Here is a 17072-nt window from a genome sequence, read left to right as displayed (position 1 = left end):
TTATCTGATGATCAATGATGTTGAGCACCTTTTCATATACCTGTTTGCCATTTGTATGTCTTCTTTTGAGAAATGTCTGTTCATGTCCTTTGCCCACTTTTTAATGGAATTACTTGGTTTTTTGGTTGTTGTTGTTGTTTACTGTTGAGTTGTTTGAGTTCCCTGTATATTCTGGATATTAGTCCCTGTCAGATGAATGGTTTGCAAATATTTTCTCCCATTCAACAGATTGTCTATTTATTCTTTTGATTGTTTCCTTTGCTGTGTGGAAGCTTTTTGATTTAAAATAGTTCCATTTGTCTATTTTCATTTTTGTTGTTTATGCTTTGGAGATCTTAGTCATAAATTTTTTGTCTAAACCAAGGTTCAGAAGAGTTTTCTCTAGGTTTTCTTCTAGTGTTTTTTACAGTTTCAGATCTTATATTTAAGTCTTCAATTCATTTTGAGTTGATTTTTTTATGTGGTGAGATTTAGGGGTCCAGTTTCATTCTTCCGCATGTGGCTATCCAATTCTTTCAGTGCCATTTATTGAACAGGGTGCTGCTTCCCTAAGTTCATATTGGCTTTGGCAAAGATCAGTTTTCTGGGTTCTCTATTCTGTTGCATTGGTTTGTGTGTTTAATTTTATACAAATGCCATGCTGTTTTGGTCACCATAGTCTTGTAATAAGTGATGCCTCCAGCTTTGTTTGTTTTGCTCAGGATTTCTTTGGTTATTCTGGCTCTTTTTTATTCCATATGATTTTTAAGATTGTTTTTTCTAATTCTGTGAAGAATGACATTGGTATTTTGATGGAGGTTGCATTGAACCTGTAGATTGCTTTAAGCAATATGGTCATTTTAATGATATGTCTTCCAACCCAGGAGCATGGGATATTTTTCCATTTGTTTGTGTCATCTTTAATTTCTTTCATCAGTTCTTTATAGTTTTTCTTATAGAGATATTTTACCTCCTTGGTTAAATTTATTCTTATATATTTTTGTAGCTATTATAAATGAAATTGCCTTCTTGATTTCCTTCTTAGCTAGATCATTGCTGATATATATAAAAGCTACTGCTTTTTGTATGTTGATTTTGTATCCTGCAACTTTACTGATATTTATCAAACCTAAATGGGGTTTTTTTTGGTAGAGTCTTTAGGTTTTTCTAGATATAATATCATATCATCGGCAAAAAGAGACAGTTTCACTTCTTCTTTTCCAATTTGGATGCCTTTTATTTCTTTCTCTTGACTGATTGCTCTGGCTAGGACTTCTAGTACTATGTTGAATAGGAATGGTGAAAGTGAGAATCCTTGTCTTGTTCCGGTTCTTAGAGCAAAGGCATTCAACTTTACTCCATTCAGTATGATGTTAGCTGTGGGTTGGCTGTATATGGTCTTTATTATTTTGAGTTATGTTCCTTCTATGCCTAGTTTGTTGAGAGTGCTTATCATAAAGGGATGTTGAATTTTATCAAATGCTTTTTCTGTGTCTACTGAGATAATCATATGGTTTTTGTCCTTCATTTTGTTGGTGTGATGTGTCATGTTTATTGATTTCTGTGTGTTGAAGCATCCTTGCGTCCCTGATATAAATCCCACTTGATCATGGTATATTTTCTTTTTGATGTGCTGTTGCATTTAGTTTGCTGGTATTTTGTTGAGAAATTCTGTATTTGTGTTCATCGAGGATATTGGCTGTAGTTTTCTCCCCACACCCACCCCACACCCCCCAGCCTTAAGTAGCTGTTTATTGGCAGTGTGCTGGAAAGGGTGATGGAGTTAGCATTCACAGACGACATCACACACCACTGTCACAAGGGAGGCAAGAGCACGGGCAAGCCAACCTGGAGCCCTGAGGAGGAGGCCCTCTCTTCAAGAGAGTGTGGGAGGGTGTGGGGCCTGCAGTGTTGGGGACAGCCTGGGAACACCTCCGCTTAGTAGGCGTGGTTAGAGATGAAGAGGGACTTGCTGGCAGCAGCCCCGGCCTGACTGCTCGGGCTGTACTTTCCTTGACAGGCCAGGCTGTTGGCCAGGGCTCGCTTGATGTACTCCTCCTGCGCAGCCTTCAGGTTCTCCTTCTTCCTGCCCCAGGCCTTCTGGGTAGAGGCTTGCAGGGCTCCGCCATAGGAGAAGGTCACAGGGGGCACTTGTTAATGGCATTCAGGTTGATGGATGCCTCCTCCTCACTCTGGCCTCCAGACAGGAAGGTGATCCCAGGGAAAGCGGGGGGCACTGTGCGGCACAGCGTTGTGACAGTCGCCATGGCAATTTCCTCGTGAGAAAATTTCTGGGTGCAGGCATGGCCTGGGGTGACCATGTTGGGGTTCAGCAAGGTGCCTTCCAGGTAGATATGTTGATCACTCAGAGCCTTGTAGACAGCAGTCAGCACCTTCTCGGTCACATACTGGCAGCGCTTCAAGTCATGGTGCCCATCAGGGAGGATCTCAGGCACCGCAACAGGCACAGTGCTATTCTGCTAGCAGATGCTGGCATAACGGGCCAGGACGTTGGCATTTTCCATGATGGCAAAGGCTGAGGGAGTGTGTTCCCCAATCTTCAGAACACAATGCCACTCGGCGAAGTTAGCTCCATCCTTCTTGTACTGGGCACAGCCCTCAGACAGCCCATACAACCCTTGGGTGGCTGGTCTCGCCATTTGTCCCTGCGAGGGGGACCACGCCCTTGTCTACCTTGATGCCCACAACACCGCCCTTGGTTATGATAACTTGGGGGAAGGGATGCCCATCATCCTTCTTCTGGTAGAGTGTCTGGTGGAAGAGAATGACGTCCCCAGTGCAGGGGTTCACGCAGTCGTCAGCTGTCAGCAGCAGCTGGCGGTAGAAGCGCCGGTCCTCTTCGGTGTTCTCGGTGCCAAGGGACTGCAGCTGCTTGGCAGTGCTCCCGTGGACTCATCTGCAGCCAGGATGCCCTTGCCCGGTGCCACGATGCGGTGGAACGATGTCAGACAGCTCCTTCTTCTGCTCCAGGGTCAATGCTGGATATTGGTAGGGCATGGTGCTGGTGGTGGCAAGTTCCAGTGCTTCAGAGGAAATTTCTTCCTTGGAAATCCAGATGGAGGCCCTTGGTTGTCAAGAGAAATAAATCTTTGGCCAGGGATCTCCTAAAATAACTGAGAGTCTGTGGATGAAGTGTGGGTGGGGCACCCCTGCATACCCCGTAGTTGTCTTGTTTTGTTGTGTCTATCTCTGGTTTTGGTATCAGTGTGATGCTAGTTGGCCTCATAGAATGAATTAGGGAGAATTCCCTCCTCTTTAATATTTTGAAATAGTTTCAAGACGATTGGTATTTGGGTTTTGTTTGGTAAAATTCAGCTGCGAATCCAACCAGTTCTGGACTTTTCTTTGTTGGGAGATTTTTTTTTTAAATTACTAATTCAGTCTCACTATTCAGTATTCCTCTGTTCAGATTTTCATTCCTTCCTGATTCAATCTTGGTAGGTTGCATGTTTTCAGGAATTTATTTATTTCCTCTGGGTTTCCCAGTTTGTCAGCATATAGTTGTTCACAGTAGTCTCCAATGATCTTTTATATTTCTGTGGTCTTACTTGTAATGTCTCCTCTTTCATTTCTGATTTTGTTTATTTGGGTCTTCTCTTTTGTGGCTAGTCTAGCAAGGAGTTTATCAATTTTGTTTTTCTTTTTTAAAGAATCGACTTTTAATTTCATTGATCCTTTGTATTTTCTTTTAGTCTCTATTTCATTTAGTTCTGGCTCTGGTCTTTATTATTTCTTTTCTTCTGCTAATGTTGGGTTTGGTTTATTTTTGCTTTTCTAGTTCCTTGGGGTGCATTGTTGATAGTTAATTTATGTAATCTTTCTACCATTTTTGATATAGGTATTTATTGCTATAAATTTTCCTCTGCTTGGCCGGGCACGGTGGCTTACTCCTGTAATCCCAGCACTTTGGGAGGCTGAGGCAGGTGGATCACCTGAGGTCAGGAGTTCAAGACCAGCCTGGCCAACATGGTGAAACCCCATCTCAACTGAAAATACAAAAGTTGCCAGGTGCAGTGGCTCATGCCTGTAATCCCAACACTTTGGGAGGCCGAGGCAGGTGGATCACGAGGTCAAGAAATCGACACCATCTTGGCCAATATGGTGAAACCCCGTCTCTACTAAAAATACAAAAATTAGCTGGGTGTGGTGGAGCACGCCTATAGTCCCAGCTACTCAGGAGGCTGAGTCAGGAGAATTGCTTGAACCCGGGAGGCGGAGGTTGCAGTGAGCAGAGATTGCACCACTGCACTCCAGCCTGGCAACAGAGTGAGACTCCATCTCAAAAATAAATAAATAAATAAATAAAATAAATACTAAAACTTAGCTGGGCATGGTGGCAGGCACCTGTAATCCCAGCTACTTGGGAGGCTGAGGCAGGAGTATCACGTGAACCTGGGAGGCAGAGGTTGCAGTGAGCCAAGATCATGCCATTGCACTCCAGCCTGGGCAACAAGAGCGAACTCTGTCTCAAAAAAAAAAAAAAAATCCCTCGCTTTTGCTGTATCACAAAGGTTTGGGTATGTAGAGTTTCCATTTTCATTTGTTTTTAAGAATTTTTTAAATTTTTATCTTTTTAAAATTTATTTAATTTTATTTTAAGTTCCAGGATACAAGTGCAGGACAGGCAGGCTTGTTACATAGGTAAACGTGTGCCATGGTGGTTTGCTGCACCTATCAACCCATCACCTAGGTATTAAGCCCCGCATGCATTAGCTATTTTTCCTGATGCTCTCCCTCTCCCACCCCCCATAACAGGCCCCAGTGTGTGTTGTTTCCTTCCCTGTGTCCATGTGTTCTCATTGTTCAGCTCCGATTTATAAGTGAGAACATGTTAGTGTTCGGTTTTCTGTTCCTGTGTTAGTTTGCTGAAGATAATGGCCTCCAGCTCCATCCAGGTCCCTGCAAAGGACATGATCTCATTCCTTTTTATGGCTGCATAATATTCCACGGTGTACATGTACATTTTCTTTATCCAGTCTATCATTGATGGACGTGTGGGTTGACTCCATGTCTTTACTATTGTGAATAGTGCTGCAAGAACATACACATGCATGTATCTTTATAATAGAATGATTTCTATTCCTTTGGGTATATACCCAGTAACAGAATTGCTGGATCAAATGGTATTTCTGGTTCTAGGTCTTTGAGGAATCACCCACTGTCTTCCACAATGGTTGAACTAATTTACATTCCCACCAACAGTATAAAAGCTTTCCTATTTCTCCATAGCCTCACTGGCATCTGTTGTTTCTTGACTTTTTAGTAATTGCCATTCTGACTGGCATCAGATGGTATCTCATTGTGGTTTTGATTTGCATTTCTCTAATGATCAGTGATGCTGAGCTTTTTTTCATATGTTTCTTGGCCGTATAAATGTCTTCTTTTGAGAAGTATCTGTTATGTCCTTTGCCCACTTTTTAATGGTTTTTTTTCTTGTAAATTTGTTTAAGTTCCTTGCAGATTCTGGTTATTAGACCTTTATCAGATGGACAGATTGCAAAAAATTTCTCTCATTCTGTAGGTTGCCTGTTCATTCTGCTGATAGTTTATTTTGCTGTGCAGAAGCTCTTTAGTTTAATTGGATACCATTTGTCAATTTTTGCTTTTGTTGCAATTGCTTTTGACATTTTAATCATGTAATATTTGTTTGCCCTTTCCTATGTCCTGAATGGTATTGCCTAGATTTTCTTCTAGGGTTTTTACAGTTTTGGGGTTTACATTTCAGTCTTTAATCCATCTTGAGTTAATTGTTGCATAAGGAAGGGGTCCAGTTTCAGTTTTCTGCATATTACTAGCCAATTCTCCCAGCACCATTTATTAAATAGGGAATCCTTTTCCCATTGCTTGTTTTTTTTCAGGTTTGTTGAAGATCAGGTGGTTGTAGATGTGCAGTCTTATTTCTGAGTTATCTTTTTTGTTCCATTGGTCTATGTGTCTGTTTTTGTACTAGTATCATGCTGTTTTGGTTACTCTAGCCTTGTAGTATAGTTTGAAGTCAGGTAGCATGATGCCTCCAGTTTTGTTCTGAGATTAGAGGGTTTTCTAGATATGGGATCATGTCATCTGCAAACAGAGTTTGACTTCCTCTCTTCCTATTTGAATACACTTCATTTCTTTCTCTTGCCTGACTGCCCTGTACAGAACTTCCAAATACTATGTTGAATAGGAATGGAGAGAAGGGGCATCCTTGTCTTGTGCTGGTTTTCAAGGGGAATGCTTCCAGCTTTTGCCCATCCAGTATGACATTCACTGTGGGTTCGTCATAAGTGGCTCTTATAATTTTGAGGTATGTTCCATCAGTACCTAGTGTATTGAGTTTTTAACATGAAGGGATGTTGAATTTTATTAAAGGTCTTTTCTGTGTCTATTGAGATAATCATGTGGTTTTGTCTTTAGTTCTGTTCATGTGATGAATTACATTTATTGATTTGCATACATTGAACCAGCCTTGCATCCTGGGGATGAAGCTGACTTGATCATGGTGGATAAGCTTTTTGATGTGCTGCTGGATTCAGTTTGCCAGTATTTTATTGAGCATGTTTGCATCAATGTTCATCATGGATATTGGCTTTAAGTTTTCTTTTTTTTTATTGTATCTCTGCCAGGTTTCGGTATCACAATGATTCTGGCCTCATAAAATGAGTTAGGAGGAAGTACCTCCTTTTCAATTGTTTGGAATAATTTCAGGAGAACTGATACCAGCTCTTTTTTGTACCTCTGGTAGCATTCAGCTGTAAATCCATCTAGTCCTGAGCTTTGTTTGGTTGGTAGGCTATTAATTACTGCCTCAATTTCAGAACTGTTATTGGTCTATTCAGGGATTCAACTTCTTCCTGATTTAGTGTTGGGAGAGTGTATGTGTCCAGGAATTTATCCTTTTCTTCTAGATTTTCTAGTTTATTTGCATAGAGGTGTTTATAATATCCTCTGATGGTTGATTATATTTCTGTGGGGTCAGTGGTCATATCCCCTTTATCATTTTTCATTGTGTCTATTTGATTCTTCTCTGTTTTCTTCTTTATTAGTCTAGCTAGCTAGTGGTCTACTTTATTAATTTTTTTCAAAAAAACCACCTCCTGGATTCATTTATTTTTTTGAAACGTTTTTTGTATCTCTATCTCCTTCAGTTTTGCTCTGATCTTGTTTATTTCTTGTCTTCTGCTAGCTTTGGGGTTCATTTGCTCTTAGTTCTCTAGTTCTTTTAGTTGTGATGTTAGGGTGTCAATTTGAGATCTTTCTAGCTTTTTGATGTGGGCATTTGGTGCTATAAATTTCCTTCTTAACACTGCTTTAGCTATGTCCCAGAGATTCTGGTACATTGTCTCTTTGTTCTCATTGATGTGAAATAACTACTTGATTTCTGCCTTAATTTCATTATCTTTCCAGGAGTCATTCAAGAGCAGATTGTTCAAATTCCACGTAGTTGTGTGGTTTTGGGTGAGTTTCTTAATATTGAGTTATAATTTGACTGCACTGTGGTCTGAAAGACAGTTTCTTATTATTTCAATTCTTTTGCATTTGCTGAGGAGTGTTTTACTTCCCGTCATCTGATCAGTTTTAGAGTAAATGCCATGTGGCACCAAGAAGAATGTATATTCTGTTGTTTTGGGGTGGAGACTTCTGTAGGTATCTATTAGGTCCCCTTGATCCAGAGCTGAGTTTGAGTCTTCAATATTCTTGTTAATTTTCTGTCTCAATGATCTAATATTGACAGTGGGGTGTTAAAGTCTCCCACTATTATTGTGTGGGAGTCTAAGTCTCTTTGTAGGTCTCTAAGAACTTGTTTTATGAATCTTAGTGCTCCTGTATTGGGTGTGTATATATTTAGGATAGCTCTTCTTGTTGAATTGATCCCTTTACCATTATTTAATGCCCTTCTTTGTCTTTTCTGATCTTTGTTGGTTTAAAGTCTGTTTTGTCCAGAAACTTGGATCACACCCCCTGTTTTTTTCTGATTTCCATTTGTTTGGTAAATTTTCCTTCATCCCTTTATTTTGAGGCTCTGTGTGTCTTTGCACATGAGATGGGTCTCTTGAATACAGCACAGCAATGGGTCTTGACTCTTTATCCAGCTTTCCATTCTGTGTCTTTTAATTGAGGCATTTAGCCCATTTACACTTAAGGTTAATGTTATCTATGAATATGACCCTGTCATCATGATGCTAGCTGGTTGTTTTTGCAGACTTGTTGATGTAATTGCTTCATAGTGTCATTTGTCTTTGTACTTCAGTGGCTGGTAATGGTTTTTCCTTTCCATATTTAGTGCTTCCTTCAGGAGCTCTTGCAAGGTAGGCCTGGTGGTGGTGAATTCCCTCAGCATTTGCTTGTCTGAAAAGGATTTTATTTTTCCTTCACTTATGAAGTTTAGTTTAGCCAGATATGAAATTCTGAGTTGGAATTTTTTTGCTTTAAGAATGTTGAGGCTGGGCACAGTGGCTTATGCCTGTAATCCCAGCACTTTGGAAGGCCAAGGTGGGCTGATCACCTGAGGTCAGGAGTTCAAGACCAGCCTGGTCAACATGGTGAAACTCTGTCTCTACTATAAATACAAAATTAGCTGGACGTGGTGTCAGGTGCCTGTAATCCCAGCTACTCAGGACGCTGAGGCAGGGGAATCAACTGAACCCAGGAGGTGGAGGTGGCAGTGAGCCAAGATTACACTATTGCACTCCAGCCTGGGTGACAACAGAGAGACTCTGTCTCAAAAAAAAAAAAAAAAAAAAGTTGAATATTGACCCCCAGTCTCTTCTGGCTTGTAGGGTTTCTGCTGAAAGATGTGCTCTTAGTCTGATGGGCTTCCATTTGTAAGTGACCTGGACTTTCTTTCTGGCTGCCCTTAACATTTTTTCCTTCATTTCCACATTGGAGAATCTGATGATTATGTGTCTTGGGGTTGATCTTCTTGTGGAATATCTTACTGGGGCTCTCTGGGCTTCCTGAATTTGTATGTTGACCTGTCTTTTTAGGTTGGGGAAGTTCTGGATGATATCCTGAAGTATGTTTTCCAACTTGGTTCTGTTCTCTCTGTCTCTTTCAAGTACCCCAATCAGTCATAGGCTCAGTCTTTTTACATAATCCCATATTTCTCAGAGGTTTTGTTCATTCCTTTTCATTCTTTTTTCTCTATTCTTGTCTGCCTGTCTTATTTCAGCAAGACAGTCTTCAAGCTCTGAAATTCTTTCCTCTTCTTGGTCTATTTAGTAATTGATACTTGTGGTTGCATTGTGACGTTTTCATGTTGAGTTTTTCAGTTCCATCAGGTCATTTATGTTCCTCTCTAAACTGGTTATTCTGATTAACAGCTCCTGTAATGTTTTGTCATGGTTCTTAGCTTCTTTGCGTTCAGTGAGAACATGCTCCTTTAGCTCAGTGAAGTCTGTTATTACTCACCTTCTGATGCCTACTTCTATGAATTCATCCATCTCAGCTTCTGCCCAGTTCTGTGCCCTTGCTGGAGAAGTGTTGCGATCATTTAGAAGAGAAAAGGCACTCTGACTTTTTGAGTTTTCAGCATTTTTTCATTAATTCTTTCTCATTTTTGTGAGTTTTTCTAGCTTCAATCTTTGAGGCTGCTGACCTTTGGATGGAATTTTTAATGGGGACTTTTTCGTTGATGCTATTGTTGTTGTTGCATTCTGTTTGTCTTTCCTTTAACAATCAGGACCATCCTCCATAGGACTGCTGCAGTTTGCTGGGGGCCTGTTCCAGACCCTATTCACCTGGGTCCATATGCTATGAAAAGAATGTATATTCTCCAGTTGTTTGATAGAATGAACTGTAAATGTCTGTTGGGTTCATTTGGCTTAAAGTTCAGTTTAAATCCAGTGTTTCTTTGTTGACTTTCTGTGTAGATTACCTGTCTAATGCTGGGAGTAGGGAATTGAAGACCTCCACTATTATTGCATTGCAGTCCGTCTCTTTGGATCTAATCATATTTGCCTTATGAATCTGTGTGCTCCAGTGTTGGATAGTCATATATTTAGAAGTGTTATATCCTCTTGCTGGATTGATCCATTTATCATTATATAATGACCTTCTTTGTATTTTTTTTTTTTTTTACTGTTCTTGACTTACAGACTGTTTTATCTAAGTACAGCTATCCCTGTGCACTTTCGTTTTCCATTTGCATGGAATATCTTTTTTTATTATTATACGTTAAGTTTTAGGGTACATGTGCACAACGTGCAGGTCAGTTACATATGTATACATGTGCCATGTTGGTGTGCTGCACCCAGTAACTTGTCATTTAACATTAGATATATCTCCAAATGCTATCCCTCCCCCATCCCCCCACCCCACAACAGGCCCTGGTGTGTGATGTTCCCCTTCCTGTGTCCATGTGTCCCCATTGTTCAATTCCCACCTATGAGTGAGAACATGCAATGTTTGGTTTTTTGTCCTTGTGATAGTTTGCTGAGAATGATGGTTTCCAGCTTCATCCATGTCCCTACAAACGACATGAACTCATCATTTTTATGGCAGCATAGTATTCCATGGCTTATATGTGCCACATTTTTTTTTTATCATGACTTTATTTTCAGTCTATCTCTATGTCTTTACTGGTAAAGTGAGTTTCTTGTAAGTAACATATAGTTGTATCATGTTTTTTTTTTAATTCCATTCAGCCAGCCATTCTATATCTTTTAAGTGGATAATTTAATGTTTATGTTCAAAGTTATTATTGATATGTGAGGCTTTGTTCCTATCATATTATTTAATTGTTTTCTTGTTTATATCTTCTTTCTTCCTTTCTTTTTATCTTACTGATTGTCATTGTGATTCGGTGGATTTCTGTAGTGGTGCAGTTTGAATCCTTCCTCTTGCTCCTTTGTGTGATTGTTTTACGAGTGAGTTTTATACTTTTGTATGTTTTCATGATGGTAAATATTGTCCTTTCACTTCCAGGGATCCCTTGAGCATTTCTGAAAAGGTCAATCCAGTGGTAAAAAAAAGTCCTTCTCTCAGCATTTGCTTGTCTGGGAAAGACTGTATTTCTCCTTCAGTTGTAAAGGAGAATTTTGCTGGAAATAGCATTCTTGACTGGCAGTTTTTTTCTTTCAGCATTTCGAATATACCATCCCTTTGTCTTATGACCTGTAAGGTTTCTGCTGAGAAACCTAATGTTAGTCTGATGGAGTTTCCTTTATTGATGACTAATGCTTTTCCCTTGCTTTTTTAAAAATTTGCTCTTTATCTTTGACTTTAGATAGTCTGACTATAATGTTTCATGGAGAAGACCTTTTTGTGTCATATCTGCTGGGGGACTGTTGAATTTCTTGTGCCAGAATGTCTAAATCTCTTTCTGGACTTAGGAAGTTTTTATCTATTATTGTGTTAAATAGGTTTTCTAATCCTTTCTTTGTCTCTTTTCTCTGGAGGACCCTCATAACTTAAATGTTTGATCACTTTATGTTATCCAAAATGTAACAAAGAGTTTGCTCATACTTTTCAATTCTTTTTTATTTATTTTTGTCTGACTGGATTATTTCAAAAAACCTGAGATCAAGTTCTGAGATTCTTCTGCCCAATCAAGTCTATTGTTGAGACTTTCAAATGTATTTTGTATTTCCTTCCATGAGTTCTTCAATTTCAGAATTTCTATTTGGTTCTTTCTTTATCTAAATATCTATCTCCTTGGCAAATTTCTCATTCATATCCTGAACTATCTATCTGACTTATTTGTATTATTTTTCAGAATTCTCTTGTATCTCACTGGGCTTCTTTAAAATGAATTTTTTTTCCTTTTTTATTTTGAGACAGAGTCTCACTCTATTGCCTAGGCTGAAGCACAGTGGTGCAATCTTGGCTCACTGCAACCTCCACCACCTGGACTCCATTGATCCTCCTGCCTCGGCCTCCCAAGTATCTGGGATTACAGGTAAGCACCATCATGCCCAGCTAATTTTTGTATTGTTAGTAGAGATGGGGTTTCACCATATTGGCCAGGCTGGTCTTGAACTCCTGACCTCAAGTAATCTGCCCACCTTGGCCTCCCAAAGTGCTGGGATTGTAGGCATGAGCCACTGCACCCAGCCCCTAAAATGAATATTTTCAATTCTTTATCTGGGATTTGGGAAGTTTATTTTTGATTAAGATCTATTGCTGGTGAATTATTTTGTCTCTTGGAAGTGTATTTCCTTGTAGTTATGCAAGCTCTATATGATTTCTTTGTCTGTAACCACAATTAGTGGTACCTGTGATTTCCTCAGTGGGTTAGGGTGTGGTTAAGAGTAGAGGCTGTGATGAAGTTGTGCTGGGGACCGGGATGCCAGGTAGGTCAGTCTTCAGGCCCAAGTGGTGGCAGCAGCTGGCTGAGCATGTCTATCTTTGTGCCTCAGAGTAGTATAAGCTGGCATCTGTTTTGGCAGTTTCTGGTGAGCCAATTCTTGGGCCTCCAGGTGGCTTGCTTGGATACCAGTAGTGGCAGCAGTGAACTAGGCAGGTGGGTGGGTTCTCAGGCCCCTAGGCAGCTGGTGTGGCATGGGTGATGGCAGTGGCAGTGGCAGGATGATTTTTTGGGTCCTGAGTGGTGTGCATTGATGTTGGCAGTGGTTGCGACGGGCTGGGCAGGCCAGTCTCTAGGACAGCAGGTGAGTGCTTGCACATAGGGGCCAGCTGAGATGGTAGTGGCCAGGAGTTTAGGCCCAATCTGAGTTCCCTGGGAGGAGTGTACTCAAGGTGGTGGATGGGCTGGGCAAGCCCAAGGATGCAAGGCTACCTGTTCTGTCATGGAAGAGGAGCAGGCACCAGCCATCGTGAGCTGGAGCAGGCCCCAGGTGGAGTGCTCGGCTGAGAGGTGGTAGCAGCTGTGCTGAGGCCCTGTCACTGGAGGGAGGGGTTGTCTTTGGTGGCCACAGCCTGGGCTGGTGCACGGGGAACACACATCCCTCTCATGCTCCAGTCCTGCCAGGGTTTGCCCTCCAACCTTGGCAGCAGTAGCCCATGCCTAGCTCGCCCTCCTTGGCTCTGGCTACAGGAACACCCCCCCAACCAAGCTGACAACTTAGTTCCAGTGTCAATTTGTGCCTCACTCACAACCCAGTCTCCTGGCAGTGCTCACTTTCCAGCACCAGCAGCTGCAGCTGCAGCCTGTGCCTCACTTGCTTCTTAGCCTCAACTGTGGAGGTGCTCTCAGCTCACGCCTCAGTCCCAGTAGCAACAGCCCAAGTTTCCATAATGCCTCAGTCCAGATGCTGCTGGGCCCCAGGACAGCGTGCAGTCTGCCAAAAGCTAGGTTTGAAAATGGCACCTTGCTATAGCAGCTTGGGTCTCAGAAGGGAACCCAGCACGACCTTCCTCCCTAGAGGAGTTCCATCCCGCAGTCTCCAGGAGACTCTCTATGTTAGTTTCAGGGATGGAAGGGTCAAGAAGTTCTCCAAGGCCAGAGTTACACATTTCTACAGTGGGCATGTGGGCTGCCGGAAGTCTCTCACTTACCCACTTACCCTTTCCCCATGTTGGGAAGTCACTTCTGGCTCCCAGCCGATCCCGGCCCGGCAGGCTGCCTTTTTCCCTTCTCTTTCCCCACGTACGGTGTTTCCTGTCACTTCTCTGTTGAATTCCAGCTTTCTCTCTTGGATAACATATTCGAAGTGTGACTGCCTGTACACTATTTTGGTTCTTCTAAGTGGGGGAGGTGGGCACGCAATGCTTCTAGTCAGCCATCTTGACGCCCCTCCCCTACCTTATTATTTTATGGTAGATTTGGTTGCTTTCTCCTCTGCTTCCTGTCACACCCCCCAACCCCAGATAACAACATTAACAACCAAGCACTCATATGATCACATACAAACACCTATACCTGTGAGAACACTTACACTGCTTTACAAAAATCAGATTATATCATACATACTGCTTTGCACCTTGCTTTCCTCTCTTAACAAGATATTCTAGAAATGTGTTCAAAGTCAACCTATATCTTTCTTATTCATTCTATCTTCTATTTTTAAAATATTTCCAAAGAAATATTTTTAGAGGTAAATATAAATAATACAAATGGCCTTCGGACTCCAAATCTTTTCCTTCACCCTTCCTCCAGTTTGACTGAGTCAACACTTCTCTCAGGGAAGCTGTGGAAAATCAGGCTGGGGGTTGGGGGGAGGCTGTTCTAACATCAAGAATGATGTCTCTCACCAGTTAAATGACAACTGACTTGATTTCATTTGTATTCAGCAAGTCTGTAAACTAAATCACTGTAAAAAAAATGGCTCTGGCATTTTAATTTCACTCTTTTAAAATATATATTTAATGGCTATAACATGATAGCTGCAAAATAAACCCTTCTGTTAGATATTGTAACCGTGAAATATGGCTTTTTAACTAGTTGGCAGTGAAATTTTTGCTGCATTCAATCACTCAATGACTGAAATATTAAATAGGAAGGGGCAAGCGTGTGGAAAAAGTCTTTCCTACCTGGCAATAGCTAGATTACAACCAGCAAGGTCAACTGCAAAATGACTGTCACCTCTAATGTGGCAATTACCGTCCTCCCAAATGGGCTGCTGCTGACTCAAAGCCAACAATTTAATTTTTCCCTCCTCGTCTACAAGTTACCTTGGGAAACTTCATGATCAGCACTATTCTTTTTATGCTCTTAGGTGCTGACAGCAGAAAGGATTTTTGCCAAAGGCTCAAGCCAAGCTTTGGGGAACAGTGCCTTTCTCCCTAAAACCCAGGGACTGGGCTGTTTCTGGGCTCTTGATAGAAGGATGAAATAAGATTTCTACCTATGAAATGTTGATTCTCACTTTCCCCCTTACTACAGAACTCAAGTTCTTCATTCAGAGCAGCCATGTGGTTGGTTAAAAAAAAAAAACAAACACATCCTCAGACTCCCTTGCAGCTAAACTGGCCATGTGACACAGTGAGATGGAAGCAGAGGTCTAGGAAGCAGGCTCCAGGGAAGGCAGGAAAGTATCGTTTTCCTGATAAAAAGGGGCAGACTTAGGTGACAGATGCCTTCCATCTTTTCATCCTTTGACCTTCCTCTTATTTTCCTGCCTGAGTTGTGGACTCACCCTTTGGAGCTGGAGTCACCCCACACTAAGGATGGCAAAACAGAATGCTGAAAAGGGAGCTGCTGATGACTCCCTTGAGCAGCTGTACTAGCCTGGGATGGCCAACTTCTAGCTTTCATTGTTACTTAAGAAATATAAATCCCTATTTGGTTAAGACACTGTAGTCACTTTAGTCAGCCTTTTATAAAATTCAGGCTAACAATTCTAACTGATACATAAGTAACAGCTAGAGGGAAAGTTGCTTAGTCTGACCGACTTACATTTTTCTCTTCATGGGAACTTAGCTTTATGGAGTTGACATTAGTTCCCATTTTACTTTGGCTGCCAGGGAACTCAGAGTCAAATGTGGTGCCCAAATATCTACCATATAATCCTAGAAATATACCTAATATTATATCTATGTTATATGTGTTCTCAGACTCAGCCTCTTCTCCTTCTAAACTTCTCTTTATAAAATTGTTTATAACTTTCTATTTGATTTATACTGTATTATTTTACTGTATACATTTTCCATGCTTTACATTTTTGTGGAATGAAACAAGGTATATGTTTGTGTGTATACACATATATGTACACATATATACAAAGTGTATATATGTTAAGCGGTTTCTATGTGCTCACTCATTGTACTGAGCACTTGTTAATGAATCATGAATCCCCCACCATGGTCTTCTACCCTTGGTACATTATGCTCCCATTTTACAGACAAAGAAACTGAGACTTAGAAAGACTAAGCTGCTTAGCCAAGGTTGTATCCAAGTGGGTAGATCAGTTTTTTTAAAGCCTTCAGACCCAAATTTGCTGAAGTTTTTTCTGTTTTTCTTTGAAACAACTTAAAATTTTAACAATTTTTTACCTATTGCTACCGTAAAAGAAGTCGACATCAGGTTTTTCTCTGATTATGTCTCTCATTGCGAGTCTACTGCTGTGATTTCCCCTTAACATTCTTTCTGTGAATGAATTGAAGAAATTAGAAATGGGAAAGTCTTGTCAGCCATGAAATATACATGTTTAAGTGCAAAGGAGAGAAGTGCTTGGCCAACAAGGCTAAGACCTCACACTTAGGAGTGACCCAAATGTTTCTTGAAGATGGTAGAAGGATGACAAATCCCACAGGCTCTGTAAGTGACATCAGAGGAGCAAGGGTTGGGGGCGAGCGTGAAGCTGGAAAGGGAAAGTTTTCAAGTGATGAAGATGAGTAAATGATGCATTCCTGGACTCTTCTCATTTCATAGGCTGGAGGGGCTAAAGGAATTGGATTGGGAAGCAACAAACAAGAATTTGTTTAGAGGTTTCTAGCACAATATAATTACTTCAACAAATATGTATTGAGTGCCTCCTATGCTCCAGATCCTGTTCTAGGCACTGGGGATACACCAGTGAATAAAATAGACAAAAATCCCAGCTCCATGGAGCTTATATTCTAGCAAGGGGAGAAAAATAACATAGGTAAGAGAATAAGTTCTGTAGTATGTTAGAAAATAGATGTTAAGGAAAAAAGAAAAAGTCGAGCAGGAATGACTGCTTAGTAGACATTCACAAGGTTCCAGTGTGCTGAGCATTTTACATGTATTATTTCATTCAATCTTCGCAAGAGTGTTAGGGGATTCCCATTTCACAGATGAAGAAACTGAGGTTGAGTAAAGTGAAGTGATTTGTCAAAGGTCATGCTTCAGTAATAGCAGAAGCAGGATCGGAACTCCTCAGACCGTTGACCACACCCACGTAGCATGAAAAAGGCACCAGGGGCCACCATCTTCCTTACCCATCTCCCATCCTTGTCTGAAGGTGGGTTGAAGCGTTGCCCTTTGGTCATTCTCTCCAGGAAGCTGAATGTGGCTGAGGTTGGCTCCCTCACCTCTCCATAAGCTCTACACATCTGGGAAGCTGCTTCCTAAACTTCATAAGTCCTACACGTCTGGGAAGCTGCTCCTCCTCCTTGTTCCTGATCTTTACTTCTCAGCCTCTTCCAGGATGGGAAGGTGCGGGTGCCCACTGTTGTCATGGAATGGGAACTCACCCATCACAATGGGCGAAGGAGTCTTCTAAGCCCTC

At 41.2% G+C, this 17072-nt stretch overlaps 1 protein-coding gene and 1 pseudogene across 3 annotated transcripts in view; both read right to left on the bottom strand.

Annotated features, from left to right (window-relative positions):
- The window catches only part of TEX36 (testis expressed 36), a 99469-nt gene extending 82462 nt beyond the window's left edge, over positions 1–17007 (bottom strand). For both annotated transcript variants that reach the window (XM_030805688.1, XM_003282354.3), the window contains exon 1: positions 16783–17007. In XM_030805688.1, the coding sequence (XP_030661548.1) occupies positions 16783–16896 (114 nt within the window). In that variant the 5' untranslated portion in view covers positions 16897–17007. The remainder of the gene's footprint in view (positions 1–16782) is intronic.
- On the bottom strand, positions 1904–3103 carry LOC101178060 (annotated as a pseudogene). The gene has a single exon (XR_004028460.1). The product of XR_004028460.1 is annotated as a fructose-bisphosphate aldolase A pseudogene (transcript).
- Positions 17008–17072: the final 65 nt, after the last annotated feature.

This window comes from Nomascus leucogenys, chromosome 3 (assembly GCF_006542625.1).
Source record: "Nomascus leucogenys isolate Asia chromosome 3, Asia_NLE_v1, whole genome shotgun sequence".
Classification (NCBI taxonomy): Eukaryota; Metazoa; Chordata; class Mammalia; order Primates; family Hylobatidae; genus Nomascus; species Nomascus leucogenys.
The sequence above is the reverse complement of the archived record's forward strand: the minus strand, read 5'-3'. Positions and strand labels throughout refer to the sequence as shown.